Below are 25,765 nucleotides of genomic sequence, written 5' to 3' on the forward strand. Positions count from 1 at the left end.
ACATACTTGAAAACACAGGAAAGGGTCACGTCACACATTTCCACATCTTAGCTACCTAAGTGACAAAAGTGGCTGAGGATACATTAGCACCAAACATTTAATTAAATAAATCCACAAGACCAGCTTTCATAAAAATAAACTGATGTTTTAAGATAAAAGTTCTTTGGTTATTTGTTGTTATGTAAGTCATCATTAAGGATCCACCTCAAGGATACCTGCTATACATCCTTGTGCCAATGTGGTTTCAGAATTTTGAAAATAAAAACCATTTCATCTAGCATAAAGACGTTAACGAGAGGACTATAAAGGAAAGCACCCTAAATTCCTAACACAGCAGTAACCTCTGTGAATGACCAGACTACTTCCCGCCCTCCACAGTTGCTGAGGTCCAGAGGTCGGTGCTGCTCTAGGTGGCACAGGACATCACCAGAGAGCTGACAGGCAAACAGCAGACAGGAGGAGGGTGTCAGGAGAGCAAAGTCTCTAAAAGCTTCAGTGCTTTTTTTTTTTTTTTTTAAAGCGTATCTCATCAACAAATAGCAGAAATGAGGTTGTTCCAATTATGTATGAAACAAAAGTCCCCAAAAGCTGGTGATGCGGGTCTCCACCTCTAGTGTGCTGGGAGAGCACAAAACAAATGTGCCAAGAGCAGACTACTCAGTTCCCAGGACTCTTAAACACAATTACACGCTCACCTGTGCAGCAAGGTCAGGGTTCTGGCTTAGTGACTGCATCATGCTTCTCATGTATGGGGCAGACAGCATGTTCTGCATAAGCTGTGGGTTTTCAGTTATTTGCTGCAACAAGCTTTGCATTCCTGGTGTGTTGAACATACTAGCTAAAATTTTATTCAAAAACAAACAAAAACCGGATTAAGACATATTAATATTTTAAAACAGTGTATACTGTACTTAAATTTTAGCTACTTAACAAGGCATATGGCCATTTCCTTAGCAACAGGTTCACTTTATGCAATTTGGTTGCCCATGGTCAACCACAGCCCCAAAACATGAAATGATAACATTTACAAGTAACAGTTAAGTTTTCAGAAGCATGAGAAAATGCAGTCCCCTACTTCATCCCATCCTCCAGTAGACCCATGCCTAGCAAGGGCTGTAAGCTGGTAAGATCCCGTTGTCTTTCAGAGCTACCCTTATTTTACTTGCCGACTCCCAGGCCCAAGGATTCTGGCAAGGGCACTTTGAAGGCACCAGAATGCAGATAACACTGAAGGAAAGAAAATGCCGGCACAATGCTACCTGAAATATTTATTTAGTTCTTCACTTCCACTCTGGTTTTTGAACTACTGTCCCCTTTACCTGGCTTAAAACATTTTACTATTTCCACTTATCTAATTTGCTCTAAGTCTTGTGTTTGTGATGTACCTATATTATCAAGTTTCAAGTTAGCTTTTCCACATTCCAAAGTTCAAAAATATCTTAAGAGAGTTTGGCAAACTAAAGCCGACAGGACCAATCTGGCTTTCACAACCTATTTTTTATATAGCCCACAAAGTGAACATCATTTTTATATTTTTAAATGATTAAGAGAAAAACTTCTAGTGAAGATAAATATTTGCAGACTGTGGAAGCTATTGAAATACGTGCTCAGTGATTATCAGCTGTCATTCTGCAGGAACACAAGCTACGCTGACTCTACTGCTGGGTGCTCTGACACTGGAAAGGCAGAGGAGTATGTCACAACTGCTTCTGACGGCTTTGCAATGTGCCACAAGAAACCTCTCTAGCACCCCGCTTTTCTTAATTACAAATGAGAATTAATCATACCAGAAGTAAAATAAGCTGTTAATATCATGGGTTTAAGGCACAGTAGAGTGTGGACTACTTTACCAAATGAAATAGCCGTTCCATATCAAATATACAACACACATAGACATTATCAGACAAACACATCACAATATTCCAGTCAAGCACAAGAACACTCAGAGGCCGAGGAAGACTGGAAAGTTCTAAGCTGGTCTGTGATACATGATGAGACCCAGTCTCACAAAAATCAAAAGGCAGGACTGAGAAGATGGCTCAGCAGTTAGGAGTTGGACCACATTTCAGAGGACCCAGGCTCAAGTCCCAGGACCCACATGACAGCTCACAACCCATCCACAATTTTAGTGCTAGATGCAAAGCCCTCTCTGGCCCTCAGACATTGCATAGTACAGACATATGCAGGCAAAATACCTACACACATAACAACCCAACCTCAAACCAACATCCTGTATTCACAGGAGAACAGAGACCAGAAAAATACAAAATGAACATGAAGTATCTCAGCAGAACTACAGTTCTTCAAATATGCTGTAAGCAGTTACATTCTCAAGGGCATGTCAGGAAAGGACAGTATGTGCCAGCAGTAACTAATTCACTGTTAATTATATCTAAATTGTACAGGCCCATGTGTTTGGAGAAAGTAAACACAACCTTTTGGGGAGAACAGATGTTTTCCCCAGAATTAAGAACAGTAGACCCAACAAAGTTAACATACAGTGGTAATGATTCTGAGTAATATTTTCTTGGTTCTTAAAGGTCAAGACATTACTTATAGTGCCCTGTCTTAGGTTATTTAGGGAATCACAAAGTTTGAACTAAGGAAGAAATTTAACTCCCGGGCTAAAGATGGCTCACTGGTTAAGAGCATTTGTGGCTCCTGGCAGATGCCTCAGGTTCAACCCCTAGCACCCACATGGAGACTCACAACCATCTGTATGTAACCCTGGGTTCCGGGAACCCAATGATCATGGACACAGTGCACAACTTCCATATATATAACGTAAAATCTTAAAAACAAAAACTTCTCGGTCTTTTATGAACTGCTCAGGGAAGACTATTTTTCAAAGACACCAAGGATCTAGTGTTTGAGGCCAGCCTGAGCTGCACTTAAGTACTTCTTAAAAATAAAACAGAAAGTGAGAAAACACTACCTCAATGAGACCTAAAACAGAATCTGCTCAAGTAAGCTATATCTGATATTGCTAAAAGGGTTTGGTCAGGTCAATTTAGAGGTCTTATAAAAGTGTATTTAAGGCCTGGCTTATTCACTACAGGCAAGTCCTGAGAAACAGTTTGATTCTTGCTGCTGAACAGCAGACACCAATGATGACCACCACTCGCTCCTACAAACCTCGTCAGCTCAGGTCTACCTTGTCAGTATCCTGATGTGCCAAAGCATGGTATCTTGGCAGAAGTACAGCAATATTTTATTAGCTCATGGATGAGATTCATCTTTTTCTAAATGAGAAAGTCAATGTCATGAAACCCTCAATAATTTTAGAAACCAGCTTTTTCCAGAAACTGCAGTTTCTCCATGGACTCAGCGTGCTAACTCACTCTCACTGTAACGAACTAATTTGTTGTTTTGAGGCAGGGTTTCTCTGTGTATCCCTGACTGTCCTAAACTAGCTCTGGAGGACAGGCTGGCCTTGAACAAAAAAAACCCTCAAATCATTTGGTAGGTCCACCCAAAAATAAGCCAAGTAGACAGTTGAAAAAGTTCATCATCCTCTGGTATTAGGGAAACGCAAATGGAAACTGCTTTGGGATTCCATCCCACTCCAGCTAGAAGGCCTAAAAAACACTGGCGAGGAAGGATAGGGAGGGGAAGAGGAGACCTCAGTCACTGCACATGGGATAAACTTGTGCAGCCACTGTGGAAATCAGAGTGGAGGATCCTACAAAACTGAAAACAGAACCAGCACATGACCCAGCTACACATTTTTTGGTACAGATCTGAAGGACTCTTAGGAAACATACTGTGTTACAACAGCCAGGCTAAAGAGCCAGCCTAAATGTCTACCAACAGACAAAGAATATGTGAAATATATATGCAATGCAAGTTTATGCAACTGTAAAGAAAACTACAACCTTCAGGAATATGTATGGGAGCCACTAGAAACCCTTCTGCTAAGTGAAATGAGGCAGACATAGATATGTTTTCTCTCACATAGAGAACTATATATACAGCTGTTTAAACCATGGGACTAGAAAGGAGATCATAACAGAGGTGGGAAATAGCTGAATACATGCAATAAAAAGGCAGAAGTTGGGATTAACTGGGAAGATGGACATAGGGAGGACAGAAGGGAAGGGAACAAGTAATAACTTGTATAATACTCACAGGCACAAAGCTGCCACTGTGGGACCCAATGCTTTTTATTTACTTTTATTTTATTTGTATTTTGCCTGCAATTATGTTTGTGTGAGAAAGTCAGATCTTGGAGTTAGAGACAATTATTAGCTGCCATGTGGGTGCTAGGAATGTGAGCCCAGGTCCTCTGGAAGATCAGTCAGTGTTCTTAACCACTGAGCCATCTCTCCACTACTTTTTTTTTTGGTTTTTCGAGACAGGGTTTCTCTATGTAGCCTTGGCTGTTCTGGAACTCGCTGTGTAGACTGGGCTGGCCTGGAACTAATAAAGATCCACCTGCCTCTGCCTCCCACGTGCTGGGATTAAAGGTGTGTACCACCATTCCTTGCAACCCAGTGTTTTCTATGTTAATCTAAAAATAATAAATAAACCTCCCCCCCCAACAGAGCTCATACCTCACCATGAAAGATTCTGGTTCATGAGGTCTGACAGTAAGATCCAGAAACGTGGCTTGGGGGGACGGGGGTGGGGGGGGACACGGGACGGGGACTGTTACCTAGCCTGATCTTGTACATCCACATTCAAGTAGTCTCCCCACCTTAGTCTCCCAAACATTGCCCTGAACCTGGCTGCAAACCCTGCTAGTTAACCCGTCTGGCAGTTGCTCTACTTCAGCGCAGTTGAACCTGGCCTTTGGACAGATATTTGAGAATCCATAAGTATAGATCACAAGACCAACTAAAAAAATTTCTCTTGACACTATCTCTTTAGAAATCTTCAGCAACACTCTGCTGACAATGCACAATCAACCATCATGTATGTAAAGTTTCCTCAAGAAAAACCCCCAAATCTTTGACGTAACAATGGGAATAAACCCAGGAAGGAAGCATCTACTTAAAAGATTCACAAATGTCGGGCAGTGGTGGCACACACACCCAGCACTCAGGAGGCAAAGACAGGCGGATCTCTATGAGACTGAAGACAGCCAGGACTGTTACACAGTGAAACTCTGTCTTGAAACAAACAAACAAAAAAAAAAGACTCACAAACAAAACCAGAGACCTGAACACCTCAATCCCCACATTCCAATCTTCACAAAACATGACTGGCCTGAAGACCAGACACACACACCAACTGTACTGAAAATTTGGTTCAAAAAGCACAGAGCAAAAGGATCCCACCAAGAGCAATTACCTAAGGGTATAAAAGACCAATCTTTTCAGAGTAATATGGACATAACCTTATCTCCAACTATGTCAACATTGGAGCCTTGGTTCACACACATCATCCACACACTCATTTCAACTCAGCAGACATCACAGTGTTCAAAAGTCCATTCCAGTTTCTGCTAAGAACCTACACCTAGTGCTTTCACATTATCTGGGAATCTCAACTTTGTTTCCCAAGTTCCATGCCTAATTCTTATAGCTCTACATCTCTACAAGAATAGAAAAACTAGGTTTAAAAAAAGAAAAAAAGGACCACATGGTAATGAAGTCATATACCTCTAGAAGAAAATACTTTCCAGCAAAACAAATCAGAGACACACACAGTACAAATGGATTTCAAACTGAGTGCAAACTGACACAAAAGATCCACACACCGTGTGGCAGTCTATTTCTATGAACTCCTAGAGCTGAACATTGCCTGCTGACAGCCTCAGAGGAAGGATGGATGAAGCAAGAGATGGAAATGTTTGAGTTAGTGTGGCAACAACTGAGGGGTTAGACATCTACATTTCTCATGCTATATCTTGTATCTAACAATAACAGTATAATCACGGTAATAATGAGGGCAATTTGTTTAACTTCTTCATCAGTAAGTGGATATGTGGCTTATTTTCCTATTTTGTTAGTCACGCAGCCATTACTTCATGTCCTGGGTTACTCAAATGACTTCAGAATCAAGTTCTTTTCATTAACCCCCCACTACAACAGTACTGTCACCTAACTGACACAAGACAATTCAAAAGAGGAATTAAGTATGGCTCATGGTCTTGAAGACACCAGTCCACACAGTGTGGAAATTGTGGCAGCGAAGAAGCAGGGAAGGGGCATCCTAGGACCCACTTCTAGTAACCTACCCATCTCCTAAAGTCTCTAATACCTTCCCAAATAGTGTCAGCAGTTGAGGCTCTAACACATGGACCTGTGAGGGGCATTTCACTCCAAACCATAGTACCCAATATATGTTCTTTGAATAGTAGCCAGGGTAATTTCATCATCAACCTAAAATCTTAGTCCTCTGTTTAAAATTGTCCCAGGAACAAGATCTGGAGATCTCCTGGGTGACCACACACATTAATCATTTCACAATAAACACACAGGTCAGAACATTTTGTAGGGGCTAGAGACAGAGAAGCGATTAAGAGAGAGAGCTCACTGCTCCTGTAGAGAACCTAGGTTTAAGTTCCAGCACCCACACGATGGCTTGCAACCATCTGTAACTCCAGCTCTAGAGGACCCAACACCCTTTTCTGATTTCCATGGGCTCATGTATGAAGACACGCTACATAGATAATTATTTAAGACAAATGTTATACCCACAGATATCTACAATATAAAAATTCTATCCCTCAAACAATCCCAAAGCTTGCAACCCAGAGTCCCCACAAAGGGATACACATGAAGGTAGACAGTACCACCAACAGTTACATTATAAATGTAAGGCATACATACCTCCTGCTCCAGGCACCAAGCCTTGCCCTGTGGTGCTCTGCCCAGTAGGGGTACTGGTTGCACCCCCACCAGAGCCGCTCACAGCACTAGTGGTGCTACCAGAGGCTGGTGAACTCTGGGAAGTCTGTGGAGCCCATGGATTGGGTAGAGGATCCCTATTTTCGGTTCGAGAAGGCTGACTCCCTTCACCTGAGGAATTACTGCTCACTAAGGAAGCAAATGGATTACCACCAAACTGAAAGAAAAGAAAGAACAGTTACAGCCATGGAGCTATTTTTCAACAAAGCATTCTCTATAAATGGCACCCTCAATCAGACTATTTGTGTTAGACAGGAACAACTTTTAGGCCTGAGCCTTGGAAGAAATGGATTACCTGCTCTTGTGCGGCATTCAGCATAGGCTCCTGAATATCTGTATACATGCGTCTTAAAGCATTGTAGCCCCCAGGAATACTTTCTAGGTTGCTCAAGGCTCGGTCCTGGTTTCTCATCATTTCCTGCATCATTGCTGGATTTCTGGCAAGTTCCAACGTCTAAGAAAGAAATCTCTATTTTAAAAAAGGCACTGAAATAGCAAGGAATTCCTTCAGTATTTAAAACTAGCTAAGGTTTATAAGAAGCCACTGACTTGGATTAGCTCAAGCCCCAGTAGTCAGCATCATAGCACTGTTAGGAAAGCGAATGCCGCACGCAGCTGCCCTTGCTTCCCTCATCTCTTTTCTGCCTGCTAGAAAGCGAATCATTTGCTCAGTTCATGGAAACCTAATTCTGTTTTACAGGATGAGATGCCATCCAATTCTAGAATCATCAAAGTCAATTAAGAGTTTTAACCCAAGCCGGGCAATGGTGGCGCACGCCTTTAATCCCAGCACTCGGGAGGCAGAGGCAGGCGGATCTCTGTGAGTTTGAGACCAGCCTGGTCTACAGAGCTAGTTCCAGGACAGGCTCCAAAGCCAGAGAAACCCTGTCTCGAAAAACAAAACAAAACAAAAAAAAGTTTTAACCCAAATTTGTTATAATATTTAAATTAGGAAAGTACTTCTTGAACTTCCTGCTGGATTTCATCTCTAAAAACAATATACATGCTAGGTGGTGGTGGCGCACCTTTAATCCCAGCACTTGGGAGACAGAGGCAGGCGGATCTCTGTGAGTTCGAGGTCAGCCTAGTCTATCCAGGGAGTTCCAGAACAGCCAAGGCTGTTAGACAGAGAAACCCGGTCTCAAAAAGCAACAATATACATTCATGGGACATTACAAAGCAGTTTGAGTGAATGGTCAAAAACATCTGCCCCCCCCACCCACACACAGATTTTCTCTGTGTTGCTTTGGAGACTGTCCTGGAACTAGCTCTTATAGACCACAGGAAACTCTCAACACCCCCTCCCCCATTTTTTGAGACAGGGTTTCTGTGTAGTCCATGCTGGCCTCAAACTCACAAGAGATCCTCCTGTCTCTGCCTCCAAAGAGCTGGGATTAAAGCTGTGTATCACCACCAAAAAAAGAAAAAAGGTTGTGTACCACCACGCTCAATCTGAAGATTTTACACTCTCCCCCAAAACTGTCTTCTTTTTGTGTTTGTTTTGTTTTTAATGTGTGAGGGAAGAGTAGGACATTGATATCATTTTTCCATCCTGTAATCTAAGACACTTCTCTTAGACCCCCAGCACCTCCAGAGGAGAAACAGGCATGGAAGGTTTGTCCTCTAATGAGTGGTTTTTAAAAGAATTTTCAAGCATGGCAGAAAATTCAGATTTCAAACAGGCCAAATTAATATTAATATCCTTCTGGGGTCTTTGATAGAGTTGTTTAGACTAGATAGTCATAATTATAGTTTTCCTTAGTTATGAGAAAAGATAAATTAGATATAAAACTTTAGACTCACAAAGATAGGATAATATTTTCTTTAATTTTGCAAAATACAAATAGACTTAGTATTATAACTATAATTCTTGCCTGATACCTGTTGTTATATGTAATGTTACTGTATTAGAGTTAAAACTTTCCTTTTTTATTACAGAAAAGGGGAGATGATGTGGGATGCCCCTCTATATGCTGTGAATGTTTTATTACTATTGGTTAATAAAGAGGCTGATTTAGCCAATGGCCAGTTAGAATAGCGGGATGGGAAATCCAAGCAAAAATCAGAGAAAAAGAAGGTGGAGTCAAGGAGATCCCACCAGGCGCCAGGGAAGAAAGATGTGAGGTAACAAGCCACAAGCCTATGAGCTTTGTGATTAAAATATAAGCTAATAGAAATGCATTAACTTAAGAGTTAGCTAGGAGGGGCTGGAGAGATGGCTCAGCGGTTAAGAGCATTGCCTGCTCTTCCAAAGGTCCTGAGTTCAATTCCCAGCAACCACATGGTGGCTCACCACCAACTGTAATGAGGTGCCCTTTTCTGGCCTTCAGGCATATACACAGAAAGAATATTGTATACATTATATATATACGTATATATATACATATACATATAAAGAGTTAGCTAGGAATACGCCTGAGCCATTGGCCAAACAGTGTTGTAATTAATATAAGTTTCTATGTGATTACTTGGAACTAGACAGCCGGGAAATGAAAGCACTATCTCCAGTTATAGAGTTTTGCTGACTTTCCTTAAACAATGGTTGGAATTCTCTTTAACTTTGCAGTATATATATATAAGGCAATCTCTAGAACTACAGAAAGTAACATATAAACACACACAGGTTATTTTTAGTTAAGGGAAATACTTCTCTACATACTTGTCTCATTATATCCGGATTATTAAGCATATGACTAATCTCTGGATTTCTCTGTATCAACTGCTGCATCTGTGGATTGGCCATAATCAACTGCCGCATCAGGTCAGGGTTTGAGAGCATGCTCTGGACGAAGGGATTTTCCATGATCTGGACCATCATTTCAGGGTTGGACAAAAGCTGGCGTTGCATTTGGCTCTGTAGTTCAGAGAAGTTGGTGGTATTTAAACCCAAGCTACTCAGACCTGCAAGTCCTCCAAGTCCACCTTAGAAGAAAAGAGGGGAAAAGAAAAATGAAAATCAGAAGCTTGTCCTAAAACATGAAGAATTATTAACTCACTAATGTATAAGAAACCTTTTAAAATAACTTTTCTCACTCATTTTTATGATATTAGGTTATACTTACTATTATACTATTCAGCTTTAATTCCTATGCTATGACTTAGATATGAAGTGTTGCCCCAAAGCCTTGGTCCTCAGCTGGTGGCACTGATGAAGGTGACTGTGGTGCTAATGAGTTCGTAGCTCAATAGACTGTGCGGTGCAGTACATTTGAAGGGACTTCCTGCTGCTACGGATAGAGGACTTCTATATCTGTGTTATAAAAACATACTTGTACTCCACGTTGGAGAGAGCAATCTGCAGAGCACTTGGTAACAACACACGCACACACTGCTAACAGTCTGTCTTGAGCTACCTCACCCACCGTAGACCAGACGCCCTAGTTAATACAGCACCGACACCAAGAAGACACTGATTATTCTCAGAATCTCAGGAACTGTCTGAACCCAGGACAGACATTCCAAGCCTCACGGCTGACCATCTGACCAGAGAGGCAAGCCTGAGCTCTGAAATGATCGACCATCTCGTTTCTCTCCCACCCCATATCATCTGCTGGTAAAGATAGGCTGTGGTCTCCTCAGATTACCAGCTCTGAAATAAAGCACAGCTTACAGACTCAATCTGCCTCTTTTCATTCACCTTTGCAGTAACAGGCAGCAGCTTGGGGCTGTGGCTACACTGGAGGGAAGCAGCGCTCTGCTGCACCCCCTGCCACACCACAGGCCTTAATGCAGCAGCAGTCCATCAGCTCAAACTTTGTGCAAAAATTTTCCCTCAGCTAAACTGCTTCTTTCCGGTTGCTTATCACAGTGGGCCCCTACTCCTCCACCCCAAATACATCCTACAATCAAAATTAGCCAGATTTTCAACTTTGATATTTAACAGAACTAAGGCATATTTTTAACCTATTTGCCCCTTCTTGATCCCTCACAGGGTTCCTAAAAGCCTAGGCATTCTGAGTGCCTTTTGTTATTATATCAGCCCCTGTAATTGCTCCCTGATGGGGGGTAATGCTGCAGAGACCCCTGGATAGCCTCAGGATGATGGAGCGGTCATCAGAAAGTCTAATGGATTAAGGCGGAACTTTCAGCCCTACCAACCAGACACAGAAGGAGAAGAAAAGCAGCTGGAGACTCCTCTCTGTGTAAACCTTAACAAGTTTCTATTTATTGCGTTATTAGTATTGTGCGTTTGTTGTACAGTAATCTATGCCACATTCTAAAACTTGTGTATCATATACTGACACACTATAATTGAGTTACCCAAAAATTCTCAAGAAAATGGCAAAAGGTGTATGACCTCTAATATCCTAATATATGAAAATGGTACCCAAGGAAAACTTCAAAGCACGATAGCCTTTGGGGCTGATACTGACATTTAAGCAATTCTTCTATTTAGCCCAAATTTTATTACTTTCAGAACATTTTTCCTCAACAAAATCTCAACATGTGCAACTGAATAAAGAATAGCAGTGTGGAACTGGAGAAGCTCAGTGTGAAGTGCTTGCATAGCAGGGAGGAAGACAAATGGGGGAGGTGACAGGGAAGGGAGGCACAAGGAAAGGAATATGGTTTGGGCTGAAGTATTGGTTTATTAATTATTTTTTTATTTCATGTGTGAGTGTTTTGCCTGCATGTATGCATGTGGGCCACATGCATGCCTAGTGTCCATAGGGGTCAAGAGAGGATATCAGATCCTTCAGAAGTGGAGTTAAGGATGTATGAGCCACGGTGTGGGCTTTAAGAACTGAACCAGGGTCCTCTGCCAAGAGCAAACAGTGACTCTCAATCAAACTACTGAGCTATCTCTCCAGTCCCAGGACAGTTTCAAAGTAACTAATGCAGTTACAGAGTGATTTTGTATGCCTATAATCTCCACCCCAGGAAAGCCCACAGAGAAAGACCAGAGTTCAAGGCTAATTCAGCTACATTTACAAAACCTTCTCAAACAAAACACAAGACAAAAAGATAACATATAACTAGTGTTATCCACCTTTCCTGTACAAATGAAAACATTATTATTCACTTGATCATAGTTTATCATCCTTAACTATATCCCCATAAGCAATTGTGTGGTAGTCAATTACTAGGTATGCCTAAGCTACATCACTTTCATTATAAAACAGGTGTGTCATTTACTAAATATAAATGTAAGCTAATCAAACATATTTGTATACCAAGCTACTTTCTTAACACAATTACAGAACTTACTATGAAAATTTTTAAGAATTGTTTTTTAAGTGACTTATGTTTTATCCTGTCATTTTATCTAAAGCTACCCTTGGAAGAGAACTTTTTACCTCCCACCCCTACTTAAAAAACAAAAAAACAAACAAAAAACCACCACCAAAACAATACTTACCTAAGCCAAAAGGGTTGTTAGCAGCAGGACCAGATGTGGGGTTATTGTTAGGAGATGATGAATTGGTAGCATTGCTTCCAGTGGTGTTTGTTTGCTGAGCTGAAGGATCTTGTGGCCTAGTGAAAATAATTAAATCAAAATGTAGAATTCAGACTCATTATTTTTAAAAGAAATTCTAAAATTCCAATAGCCAGAAACAAATGGCAAGTTCTCATAAACAGAACTGTCATCAACGCCCTGCCTGAAATAATACTGAGCATTAGGAACAAATATACGAAACAGTAAACTTTATAAAATTACTATTGTCTCTCCTCTTTCAATCGCAGTGACTATATGAGAAAGAGCCAACAAGTCACCTCATAGAAGAAAATTACAATCACAAGCTCAATACTTAACCCATTTTCTAGTCCACAGGGCAAGGGGCACGTTAACTTCAGCCCACGACACTGTTAAAAGTAAAAAAAAAAAAAAAAACCAAAAACCTCAAGCCACTTTAAGGGGAGCATTTGCTGCTCTTCCAGAGGACAGAGTTCAGTTCCCAGTACTGATGTCAGGTGGCTCCAGAGGGTCTGATGAGTCCCAAGGCAGGCACTCAATGTGCGTGCACAGACAAGCACACAATTGTAAAAAATTGTAAAATCTCAAGAAGATGGTGCTTAGGGTGGTCAAGTGACAAGGACAAGAGTCTGTGAAGGGCTAGTTCTGACATCAATCAGGCAAGAGTTGAGATCCTGTCCCATGTCTCCCTTTGGCTGTCAGGCTATTGACACAATGGTCGAAGGAGCTGGAGTTTTCCCAGGAACCACACGCTGGGAGAAGGAAAGGCTGGAGACCTAGTGTCAACTACAGGGAGAACCTGGCTCCTGGAATGTCATTTTATCAGAGTTTGATAACTGGATAGAATATCTCGTAGGAGACACCGAGGCCAATTCAAGGGGACCTCACTTTTACCCGGACTGTTTAGGTATGTCTACCTCTTATCCTCTGTTTACTCCTAACCTCCCGTCAGGACTCCGAGAAGAAGTGGGTGGGGAGGCGTCAGTGGATTTCCCTCTCTCACTGGTCTGTATAACTGGACTACTAAGGATGAGAGATGGAGCCAGCTTGTTGAGAGGCCAGGCTCAGTGTCTGACGCTAACAATCCGGCTGCCATTGCTTAGCACTGCCAAGAAGAGCAGGACTACTAGAGAAGCCTTCCACCTGATGCCAGGTAAGACTGGGTCTTACCACTTCATTTGTTGATTTAAAGGTCTATTTCCACTTCAGCATCTCAGAAATAGTAATCTGCCTTACACTTCCTTGGCAACCTGGCATCCATCACCATGTATGCCTTTGTGTGCTCTGTGTACCACAGTTATCTGCATGTGTCCTCAATAAGCTGCATCATGGTCATGCAAGAAGTAATCAAAGACACAGAAAAGCATAGGAAGAACTATTTCCTTATCAGTTCTCTGGGGAACAGCGGCACAAAAGCCTGCCTAACGAGTTCCTAAAGCAAATGTAAGCTCTTGAAAGACATGCTTAACTCTAGTGCTTTAATTAAACTGCAGTCTGTAGCAGTGGGAGAGTCAGAAGACAGTGAGGCACACCTACAGTCCCAGCATCCAGGAGGAAAGCTAGTGTGCGCTTTCCAAGGCCACACGACAACAGACTCGAACTACCTGAGCTATGTAGCACAGCAAGTCATGGCTAGCCTCAAAGTTAATAAATGTGAAAAACGTCTTAGGAGACTTTATACATTTACTCAACAACATTATCTTGGGTATTTGTATAGCAAAATACAAATTTTTATGTAATAAAACTCCATATTCAAGTAAGTCTGATGAAGCAAATGATGAAACAAACATTTACAAGATATTCAGAGTGACAATATAAAAATAATAGTTTCTCTCAAAAATTGATCACACAATAAATAAATTACAAGTGTTCTATAGTCTGCTGTCACCAAAATCATGTCTAAAACTTTCCTTAAAGCAAAGAGAACAGCTAAAACACAAGTTGTTACCTAACTCAAAAAATGTCCACATAGGGATCTGATGCCCTCTTCTGGTGTAAAGGTGTACATGCAGGTAGCACTCATGCATAAAATAAATATATCTTTAGGAAAAAAAAGAAATAAACACTTTCCTCCTCAAAAAAAAAAAAAATAATTTCCACATAATGGCAGCTTAATTTTCTAAAGTAATAAATGAGGGGCCGCCCGGAATTTGTACCCCAACCCTCTCCATAAAAACGTTTACCAGCCAGGCGGTGGTGGAGCACTCCTTTAACCCCAGCGCTCTGGAGGCAGAGGCAGGCTGAGTTCGAGGCCAGCCTGGTCTACACAGCTAGTTCCAGGACAGGCTCCAAAGCTACAAAGAAACACTGTCTCAAAAAACAAAAGTTTCCCTAAGGAACATGCCAGAAGTAGTACTGCATGGAGTCACACTGCTGTTTTCACCTAAACATTCTGTTATCAACAGAAACAAAGAAAAATACTTTAACCATTTAAACACTATGATAAGGAAAGCCCCTTAAAGCTGACATTGGCTATTTAAGAAGACATACCTGTTCTGTGTTTTGATGACAAGGTGAACAGTAAGTCCATCGTGAATTCCATGCTGGCTCAAAGTATCTTGATCTTTTAAAATTTTTCCAGCAAATATCAACACAAGTTGGTCAGTATGAGATTTGAAACGTTTAGAGATTTCTTCTTTGAACTGAGTGAGATAAAATAACATATACATTTTTTAATACCAGGTGTTTGCACAGCATTGTCCAGACTGGAGAGGCCCCAGCACTCTGACATCACAAGCACCCCATCATCTCCATCTTAGTATCCGACTCCCATCTCTAACACAAAGGACTTACTCCAACTGTGTTAGAGACATGGTCACTGCACCCTAAGACGGAGGCATGGTGTTTGTTTTCTTCATAGGCTAACAGGACCAAATTTAGCGAGGGATCACAAATTACTTTTTGCTAAACTTATCCTGTTTCCTGGACCTCCATCTCTAGTCCCCTTTCTTTTTAGTTCCAATACACACAGCGCCCAGCTCATACTCTCAGCCACTTTTACTGACTATCCTAACCACATCTTCCATGCACACTTATCAACAAGCAGTTCCACAGAAAAGCAAAGACTAAATAATAAAATCTTTTTGGTAGAGAATCAAACTATAAACAGAGAAAACACAAAGAAGAGTTGACAAATGCTTTCCAGAACTGAAAAGCAAAAAAAAAAAAAAAAAAGGTTAGAAAGAAATGAGAAGAGCAGAGAACTGCTTGCTAGAGAACAGACAAGTCTGCAGACGCAGGTAAAGAAGGCACCACAGAGAAAAGCTTACGCACACTGAAGCCCCTAGTAAGATAACCAGAGTACACAAGCTTTCTTCAAACCAGAAAGCCGCACCGAGGCTGGGAATCCACTAACAGACTACCTAGAGCAGCACAGTTCAAGTCTGCTCCAGAAGAAACACTGCTCCAAACTCCCACTATCCGGTGGTAGGTTTCAATCCAGCACTACTACAGAGAGGATGATTTGCCACAAGTCCACGAATCCACTGAGAAGGGCTGAGTGTCCCATATCTGAAAAGCTTCTGGAAGCAGTTAGGACATCTCTAATATCAGTAAGGACCTACTCCAAAATATTCCAAATCTTTAAAACTGTTCCAAAATAACCTGAGATTCTGAGTGCCCCATTGTCACTAAAAGGTCTCTAATTTCAGACCATTTCAGACAGGAAAGCTCAACCACCTGTGACCTGAGGCTTAGAAGAAGCTCCAGGATCAGGGAATATAAGTCAGGGCTACAGACAAATCACATAGCCACATGCTATCAACCAGAAAAGCATAAAAATTCAAGTACTCTACACCTTCCTGTATAGATGAAATTCCCCAACCCAGGTCCTAACACTGTATGTGACTGTAGTGTTCTGTTTGGTTAGTTTGGTTCTGAGATAGGACACGACACTCTGGAGTAGAAGGTGACCTCAAACTACCAGCCACCCTCCCAGCCTAGCCTCCCAAGTCCTGGCATCAAGGCTTCAGGACTTCACCCAACAACCTGGATTTTACAACCTACCTTCTCAACTCATGCATACAACCAAACTTCCGAAAAAGGCCAAGAAATCATGAAGATACACAAATTGTACTACAGTAAATACTGTGTAACTCCCTCATCTGATTTGTCATTGTTGGTTTTTTTGAAACAAGGTATCTCTACATAGTCCAAGCTGCTCTGGAACTCATTATGTAGGTAGACCAGGCTAGCCTTGATCTCACATTAATCTGACAGCCTCTGCAGGCAATTTAAGGTGTGCGCCACCACACCTGGCTACGTGATATATAATCTTTTCAACTAAGCAATTTCCAACTGACTTAAAAAACAAAACAAAGAAACAAAAATGACAACAGCAGCAGCAGCAACAACAACAACAACAACAAAAGCCAGGCGGTGGTGGTACATGCCTTTAGTCCCAGCACTTGGAAGGCAGAGGCAGGGGGATCTCTGTGAGTTTGAGGCCAGCCTGGTCTACAGAGAGTTCCAAGACAACCAGGGCTATATAGAGGGTGGAAAATGAATTTTATGCCCTGGCAATGCTGAAGCATGCATAGGCAGCCTGTATATAGTGGTTCTGTTGAACTTGTCCATATAGGGTTTCATGGTCTAAGCTGATAGGACAACTGACCAGGTCTCTTCCTCAAGAGTACACCAGATCCTCATTACAGATGGTTGTGAGCCACCATGTGTTTGCTGGAAACTGAACTCAGGACCTTTGGAAGAACAGGTAGTGCCATTAACCGCTGAGCCATCTCTCCAGCCCCTACACAGAGAAAGCCTGTCTCAAAAACCCAAAACAACAACAAAACCCCACAAACTAAACACCATTCTATATTCTGCACCACACTATACGGAAAGAGCACAACTTAATCACCCATTAGGCACTTCCTCCCTTTGATAGTTATCAGAAATAATATAAAAGAAAATATTTTTATAAGGCTCAATGCATAAAATACAAACATCAAACAAAAAGTGATGGCTACTCTTCTGCTAGCTCTCTTAACCCACAAGAACTCTGTGAAGAGTGTGTATCTTTTTTTAACCACAGAGAAAAGGGGTTAAAGACTTGTCCCTCAATGGTGTCAGTGATAATAAATTGCTGCACTGGTTTCCAACATAGATCCAATTTCAAGGACAAACCTATACAGACCACAAACAAAATAAAATTAAATTTATAACTTTAATGATAGATTTATTATAATAGATAAAACGCATTTCATACATAAAAGGAGGAAGTTCATCTAAATCAACTGTTTTAATCTTTAAAAAAAAGATTTGTTCATTTATTTATTATGTATACAACATTCTGCCTGCCGGCCAGAAGAGGGCGACAGATTACAGATGGTTGTGAGATGTGGTTGCTGGGAATTGAACTCAGGACCTCTGGAAGAGCAGCCATCTCTCCAGCCCCCAACTGTTTTAACCTTAAACTCAGAAAGTTTCTTTAGTTTGATTTCTCTCACATCCTGAAGTAAATAATCTAAATAAATAAAATAAAATCATTGTGCTGGCAAGATGGCCTAGTGAGTAAACAGTCTTGCTGCCAGGCCTAACAGCCTGGAATCTACCACTGATGGAAGGAGAAAGCTGGGCTTTGACTTTCACGTGTGTAACTATGGCATCCACGTGCACATGCACGCACAAATACACGATTAATACATACAATTATATAGCATTTTATAATGTTTGAAAATTTGAAGGTAAGATGCTAGATCTAAAGCATGCTAGTACTTTTCTTCCAAATTTCCACTACCGTTATGTAAGTGGGATGTTTTAAGCTTTACTGAGTTATAACTCATCAGGTGTCAGGTGGCGCACACCTTTAATCCCAGCAATTGGAAAGCAGAGGCAGGTGGATCTCGGTGAGTCTGAAGACAGCCTGGTCTACAAAGGGAATTCCAGGACAGTTAATGCTACATAGTTAGACTCTGTCTCCAAGCATATATAGCTCACATACCATGTGATCTGATTCAGGAACAGACTGCAATGATGACAAGAGTCAATTTCAGAACACCCTCATTAAGTCCCAAAGAAATCCGGACCCTTCGAGCTATCACTTCCCCATGAACTCATCAGTTCCAAGGCCATTTCCCAAAAAGCCCTAATTTACTTTCTGTACATTTTACTCTTTATAGGCTTGTCTATTTGCAATCATTCAATCCCATACATAACCTACTCAACCATACAGTAGGTGGTCCTTGGTACTGACATCTTACACTTGAAACTGTATTTTAAAGGTATTGCACACTGAGGCTCCCAGAAAGAAAAGCACAACTATACTTACTAAGTATAGACATTGAGACTATTGCAGATAATAATTATTTTGAGGTTTTAGACTCTTTGAAAGCTACTCACTGCCCACTTTTGTTTCTGACCATTGAATCAAAAATCTTTAAAATGTATAATAATAAGCCAATAGCTCATCCAATCCAAAAAACTAAGAAACCATTAGATGGCATCTGAAACCTATAGCAATTTCTTCTTTGCTGTATCCACCTACCTGTGATCTCCACCAATACACCTGACAGAAATACTGTCATCAGAGATGAAACCTCTTGTATAACCAACTCCCTTTGAAGTGACATGTGTGCTTTGCACCAACAATTTATTCATGGAGCATATGTTTGTACTTCATTCATCTCTATAGTCAATGCTGGAAGGCATTTTAACAGCATTACTTCACAGCAAAACTCAGCAAACTAAGAAAAAATAAATAAATCTTAGACCAGACAGGAGACCTACAAATAATGGCAAGCACGTACTTAACTATGAACCAGTGGAGGGTTCCCTCCAAAGTCAGCAGCAACGTGGAGTGTGTCAGCTGGGGCACCTGGTCTTCAGAGTCCCTGCTGGAGCAAGAGGTGGAAAGAGGGAAGAAGGCAAAGAGCAGGAAGCTCTATCAGTCCCCAGCCATTTAAAAGCACAACTGGATGCAATTTAAACACATCTTTCAAGAAATTAGAAGACGAGCCAGGCAGTGGTGGCACAAGCCTTTAGTCCCAGCACTCAGGAGGCAGTGGCACGTGGATCTCTTGAGTTGTGAATTTGAGGCCAGCCTGCTTTATAGAGCAAGTTCCAGGACAGAGAAACAGGTGGAGGGTGAAGAAATAGAAGATGAACAACAGACAAGGTAAAAATATTTGCAAAAGGCATATTTTGATAAAGTTATTTATTGCCTAAATATACAAAGAGCTCATAAAACTTGACAATAACAATCTACTTTTAAAATGGTTTGTCAAAGCAGGAACTTCAGAGATCTACAGATGACAAGTCAGCATGAAAGATGCTGCCCACCACACCTGGATGACCTAAAACTAAAGAGATAAGCAACAGATATGCACTAAACAGTCAAAATTCAGAGTACCAACACTACCAAGTGCTGGCAAGGACAGGGAGCAGCAGAAAGGCCTTGCCAAGGTGGGAGTGCAGAGAGAAGAGCCACTGCAGAATACAGCCTAGCTCTTTCTCAGGAAACCAAACACACAGTATGAAAGTCAGCAACCAGTCCTTTCTATTTACCGCAAAGAACAGAAAGCTATTTACATTAAAGTCTTCAGCAGATAAACTGTGGTGCATCAGATGCTGAGATACTCAGCACTAGACGTGAGTTCTTGGGTCATGAAAGCGTACGGAGAATCTTTAAATGTATGTTACAAAGCAAAAGCCAGCAAAGGCGCCTACTATCTGACTCTGGCTCCCTGACCAAGCCCAGGACTCATCCATCACCTAGTCTCCACCTACTTGAACTGAATTATAAACTGTTTTTTCAAAGAACAGAGAACTAGTAACCTAGAGTTTTATATTCACTAAAAATTCTTCAAAATTAAACTGAGATGTAAAAGAAAACAGCCCACAGGATCTTTGTTGCACTCCCAGAAACAAAGAATGTGACACCTAGCTGGAAATGTAACTGGCTCCTTCAGACACAAAGACTCTGGGTGAAGGAATAAAAATGAAAAACTGTACAGTCAACTCTTAAAGTCAAATTTACAAAGCCCTTATAAACCTTGGGTCATTTATCAGGGACCAAGAGAAGGAACAGGAAATCCAGCGTACATAGAATTCAAGAGTTCTAGGATCTGTGCATTATTCTAGAAGTAGCAATTACTTCCTGATTATAAAATTCATGGAGAAATCTCCAAAGGACATAAAGACAGTGTACACTTATCAACCTAACGGAGGAAGTAAATGGAATACTTCAAAATATTTGATCCGAAAAGGGAAAGAAAAAAAGAAGTGCACAGAAGAGGCAGGATAAATGAAAACCAAACCCAAATGTGCCTGGGACCACACAGAACTGTGTATGGAGACTGACCACCAGACTGCAGTTTAAAATCCAGCTTCTTCATACTGCCAAAAAAAGACTTTTAGGGCTGAGGATTGGCAGAGCACTTGCTTAGCACACAGGTGGTCCTGGATGGATCCTCAGCATCACCCAGTGGGGTTTGGAAGGAAGGGGATGATGACATGGACATGTTCCGCAGATGTGGGACACACCCTTTATGCTCAGCACTTGAGAGGTAGAGGTGGAGAGATCTCTCTAAGATGGTGGCTAGCCTGGTCTACACAGGAAGACCCTGTCTCAAAAACAAATCAAGTGCCCTACCCACTTCCACAATAAGCATCCTTTGAAGAAGCACATTTAACAAAATAGGCTGACACCAGGTCACATCTTATTGACACATTTCATTTCATTTCAAGAATTGAAATCTTATGACATAGGTACTTCAATGACATTCAGTTAAACACTACAAGGAAGATAATGCCTACTGAATGGAACAAAAAGATTTAACCAGTTAACACACACACACACATATACGAGATAAACTAGATTATCATAAAGAGTGAAAAAAAAAAGTCATAGATAAAACAGTCTCCATACCGATAACCAGCAAAGGGGGCTGGAGAGACGGCTTGGCTATGAGGATCACCCAACTCTCTCTGATAGAGGACCTGAATTTGGTTCCTCATGACCAACAGGACCATTCACAACCATCTGTAACTCTGGTTCCAGAGGATATCACACTCTGTCCTGGCTTCAGTCATCATCAGACTGCCCTGAGCTCCTGTCTCCTCCTGCCTTGTACTGAGTGCTCTCTTGGCTCAGCCCTCATATCCCTCCTGTCTCTCCCCACCTAGTGCTGGGATCACCTTTGTGTGAGCCCTATTTCTCTTCTAGATTGACTCAATCTCTTGTAGCCCAGGGTGGCCTTGAACTCACAGAGAGCCATCTGCCTCTGTTGTCTGAGTCCTGGGATTAAAGGTGTGTGCTACCACAGCCTGGCCTCTATGGCTAACTAGTGGCTTAGCTCCATACTCTAGATCACAAACAAAATATTCCCACACTATTACATGCATTAACCAAACAGTGAAAACAATTAAAATATGCCTCAACTGCACATTTATCCAGCAGAATATGGTATTCAAGAACAAACGAACAACCTTGCGTTATCATGGATATCTCAATAGAAATCAATTACAAATGAAGATAAACTCTGGTAATCAAAAAAGTCACAAGGTTGGCCAGGCGGTTGTGGCACAAACCTTTAATCCCAGCACTCAGGAGGCAGAGGTAGGTGGATCTCTGTGAGTTCAAGGCCAGCCTGGTCTATAAGAGGGAGTTCCAGGACAGGCTCCAAAGCTATAGAGAAACTCTGTCTTACCAAAAAAAAAAAAAAAAAAAAAAAAAAAAAAAAGTAACAAGGCAATTAATAGCATCAACACAATGTTGGAAAGTCTTGAGAAGAATGCATTATGTTTGGACTGCCTGCAACAATAAGGAGGACCTGTTACTGGCAACATTTGTAAAAAGCTGGTGTCGGGGAGGACAGAGCTAGTGAAGGGCGGCTGCCAGCTGTTGTGCCCAATGGCTACAAGCTTCAAAAGGAGAATGGGTCCTGAAAAAGAACAGTGCTGATGGCTGCACAACAGCTGAATTTACTGTCACTCAATTATTCACTTGACAGACAGGAAAGATAGTAAAAATGGGCTCAGAGATGCTAAGTGGCTTAGAGTGTAGTGTTATGGTAAAGAACCCCAATTAGGTGCTCACAACTACCTGTAACTCCGACTCTAGGGACTCCAACACCTCTGGCCCCCTTACTCATGTGCACACACTACATACCTACCCATATGCAGGCATGTGCACAAACATATATCTGCACAATTAAAAATTTTTAAAAATCTAAAATCTTTTTAACTGTAATAAATTAAAAAAGTTCCACTTTATTGCTTGCTAACAAAATTACATTTGTTCCTTACACTGTTCTTTTAAAGAACTATTTATTTCTATCTTATGTGTATGGTGTTTCACCCACATGTCTGTGTATCACATGTGCACCCGGTGCCTGTAGAGGCCAGAAGAGGGTGGATCCTTTGAGACTAGTCACCATGTGGTTGCTAGGGATCTAATCCCGGTCCTCTGCAAGAGCAGCAGATAAGAGTTCTTCACGGGTAAAGCCACTTCAGACCCCTTCAGCCATTTCTACTAGGTAAGATTTCCAGGGTACACTCTAACAAGCTACAGAAGCTCGCAGTTTCTGTAAAGGGCTACTGAACACAATCAAAATATTACAACACCAGCTGGGCGATGGTGGTGCACGCCTTTAATCCCAGGACTCGAGGCAGAGGCAGGTCTACAGAGCTAGTTCCAGGACAGGCTCCAAAGCGACAGAGAAACCCTGTCTTGAAAAAACAAACAAACAAACAAAAAAAAAACAGGCCACAAAAAGCCTATTTTGTTTCTAGAGGCCAGACCAGTCCACTGTGAAAGTAGCCAGCCATACACAGTACAAAAGCAGACAGGAACTGTCCTGCCATAGTTGCTGATCTCTGTCTAAGGAACTCTTTTAAGTATTAACTTTTTTTTTAAGTATTAACTTCTTAATTTTTAGGAATTTCTGAAGCAGTTTAATACTAGTGGCTTTAAATCTACCATTATGAGAATATTTGCCACATACAAACAAGTGTAAACATTCCAAATCTATGTTGTTTTTCCTAGAGAACTGATTGACAATCATTTACCAACTTAACATGGACTCTGCAAAAAAGTAATTTCTCAACGCATCTGAGAATTTATCAGTGGTCAGTGAGATGACTCAGCAAGTGCTTGCAGTCAGGCAGGATGACCTGAGGCCCCATCAACAAACAGGGCAGAAGTCGTTCCCGAGGGTTGTCCTGACTTCCATATTACATGCCCTGTCCATATTACAAACATACAAAAGACACATGTAATAAAACAGCTATTACCAGTTACAACCCATCTTTGATCAAAACCAGTGAATACTAAAATCATTTCTATGAGCCCGAAGATCTCTCCCACTGAGAACTGAAGAGCCAGGGAGACAGCTTAGAGGTGGCAAACATCGCTATCTATACCAGGAGCGATTCCACAGCCAAAGACCCAACTTCTGAGTTGTCCTGATTAGCACACGCTAAGACACGCACACACACATGCAAAATAAGATTTTTGTTTTTTATTTTGTTATTGTTTTGGTTTTTCAAGACAGGGTTTCTCTGTGTAATAGCCCTAGCTATCCTGGAACTTGCTTTGTAGACCCATGCTGGCTCCCAATTCACAGATCTGCTTGCCTCTGCCAGGGATTAAAGGCACCACCACATCTAGCTCACAGATAAAATAAGTTAAAAAAAAAAAAAAACTTAAAAAAGAGTTGAGCTGGGCTGGGTATTCACGCCTTAAAATCCCAGAACTTGAGAGGCGGTGGCAGAAGATTCTTTTTTGAGTTCAAGGTCAGCCTGGTCTACGAGAGAATTAAAGGACATCAGGGGTATGTAGAGAGACCCCATTTCAAAGAAAAAACAGAGTTCTGAGCTAGAAGAATTGGTTCATTAAGGGAGAGAAGGTTAAGTTGAGGTTTCCAGGAGATAGCTGCCATTTGTATATGCTTCACTCAGTAAATGCTCCACAATGAGTATTTATTATTAGATACATATCACTGTGCAAAACTCTCCAGATCCAGCCACAAACACAATGTTTATGGAGTCTATACTATGCATCAGGTTCTAGGAACAAAACAGTAGCAATTACCTTTCTTAGCAAAGAAGCATTAAATAATCATAACTATATAATTTTGAACTGTAACAAATTATGACACAAACATACATGTGCTAATGGCATTGTGAGAAAATGCAACAGGTGATCCCAATCTCGCCTGGGCAATCAGAGAAATTGACCTCTGCTCTGCAATTCAAAGGACTGATGTCAGCTAAAGAGTAGGAAGCAGGCAAGAGTAAGCTGTACAAAAGTACTAAGGCAGGGATTAAGGAATCCTGCCATTAACTCAGATTTTAGGGTAAATGAACTTTTATTTCTATGCAGAAGGATACCAACTGATGAACAATTTTCAGATTTTATTCTGGGAGTAAGTGGGAGGGCAGAAATAAGGAGAAGTCAGAAACTACCAGTAAACTACAATGTAATTTCCAGGCAAGAAAGGCAACTTAGGGGACCAGTCCTCAAGTGTTTCCAGATATTACCTGTCACTCATACCACTACAGCAATGTGTTACCAAGACACCATTTCACCCAAGAGCTGCTTATGCAAATCTCAATTATTGGCATTATACTGGAAATTAAAACTTAAAAATCTAGGGGCTGGAGAGATGGCTTAGTGGTTAAGAGCATTGCCTGCTCTTCCAAAGGTCCTGAGTTCAATTCCCGGCAACCACATGGTGGCCCACAACCATCTGGAATGAGGTCTGGTGCCCTCTTCTGGCCTGAAGACATATACACAGACAGAATATTGTATACATAATAAATAAATAAATATTAAAAAAAACTACTTAAAAATCTAAAATGTTAAAATTCAAAACCTCTTTCTACTGGGCAGTGGTGGTCCATGCCTTTAATCCCAGCACTCAGGAGGCAGAGGCAGGTGAATCTCTGTGAGTTCAAGGCCAGTCTGGTCTACAGAGCTAGTTTCAGGACAGCTAGGACTGTTACACAGAGAAAACCTGTCTCGAAATACCAAAACTCAAAACCAAACCAAACCAAACCTTCTTTCCATATTACAACAGTCTTCAGAAACACAGCTGTAATTTCCTAGTAGAGAAAGTTGCACTAGGGGGTGAGAGATGGCTTGGTGTCGAGAACAAGGGTTGTTTTACAGGGGACCTGGGTTCTTAGCACCCACATAGTGGCTCACAACCATCTGTAACTCCAGTTACAGGCCATCAACATACATGCAGGCAAAACACCCATCCATGCATTTTTTTAAAGCTTTTTTTTTGCACTGTTTTAAATTGTTTTTATATTCACACTGTTGTGGGGAGGAGGACACACAGAACAAGACGCACAAGTGGAGGTCAGAGGACAACTTCCGAGAGTTGTTCTCTCCATCCACCACGAGAAGCTGGGAATCACCTGACGACTCGCCCCTTGACACACTGAGCCATCTAGCCAATCTGCAAAATCACTTCAACAGATGACAGCTGGGTTTTTCTGTGTGGCAAATATCCCGTAATCTCAAAATCTGCCAAAAATAATTTGTGAC

General features: G+C 41.4%; 1 protein-coding gene across 2 annotated transcripts in view; it reads right to left on the reverse strand.

Annotated features, from left to right (window-relative positions):
- Positions 1-25,765, reverse strand: part of Ubqln1 (ubiquilin 1) — a 38,099-nt gene that overhangs the window by 6,611 nt on the left and 5,723 nt on the right. For both annotated transcript variants that reach the window (XM_050144563.1, XM_050144562.1), the window contains exons 2-7: positions 14,761-14,912; positions 12,214-12,329; positions 9,514-9,776; positions 7,150-7,308; positions 6,777-7,011; positions 696-838 (exon numbers count right to left, since the gene is read on the reverse strand). In XM_050144563.1, coding sequence (XP_050000520.1) covers positions 696-838; positions 6,777-7,011; positions 7,150-7,308; positions 9,514-9,776; positions 12,214-12,329; positions 14,761-14,912 — 1,068 coding nt within the window. The remainder of the gene's footprint in view (positions 1-695; positions 839-6,776; positions 7,012-7,149; positions 7,309-9,513; positions 9,777-12,213; positions 12,330-14,760; positions 14,913-25,765) is intronic.

Source organism: Alexandromys fortis, unplaced genomic scaffold, assembly GCF_014885135.2.
Source record: "Alexandromys fortis isolate MF-2015 unplaced genomic scaffold, M_Fortis_MF-2015_v1.1 scaffold_1, whole genome shotgun sequence".
Classification (NCBI taxonomy): domain Eukaryota; kingdom Metazoa; phylum Chordata; class Mammalia; order Rodentia; family Cricetidae; genus Alexandromys; species Alexandromys fortis.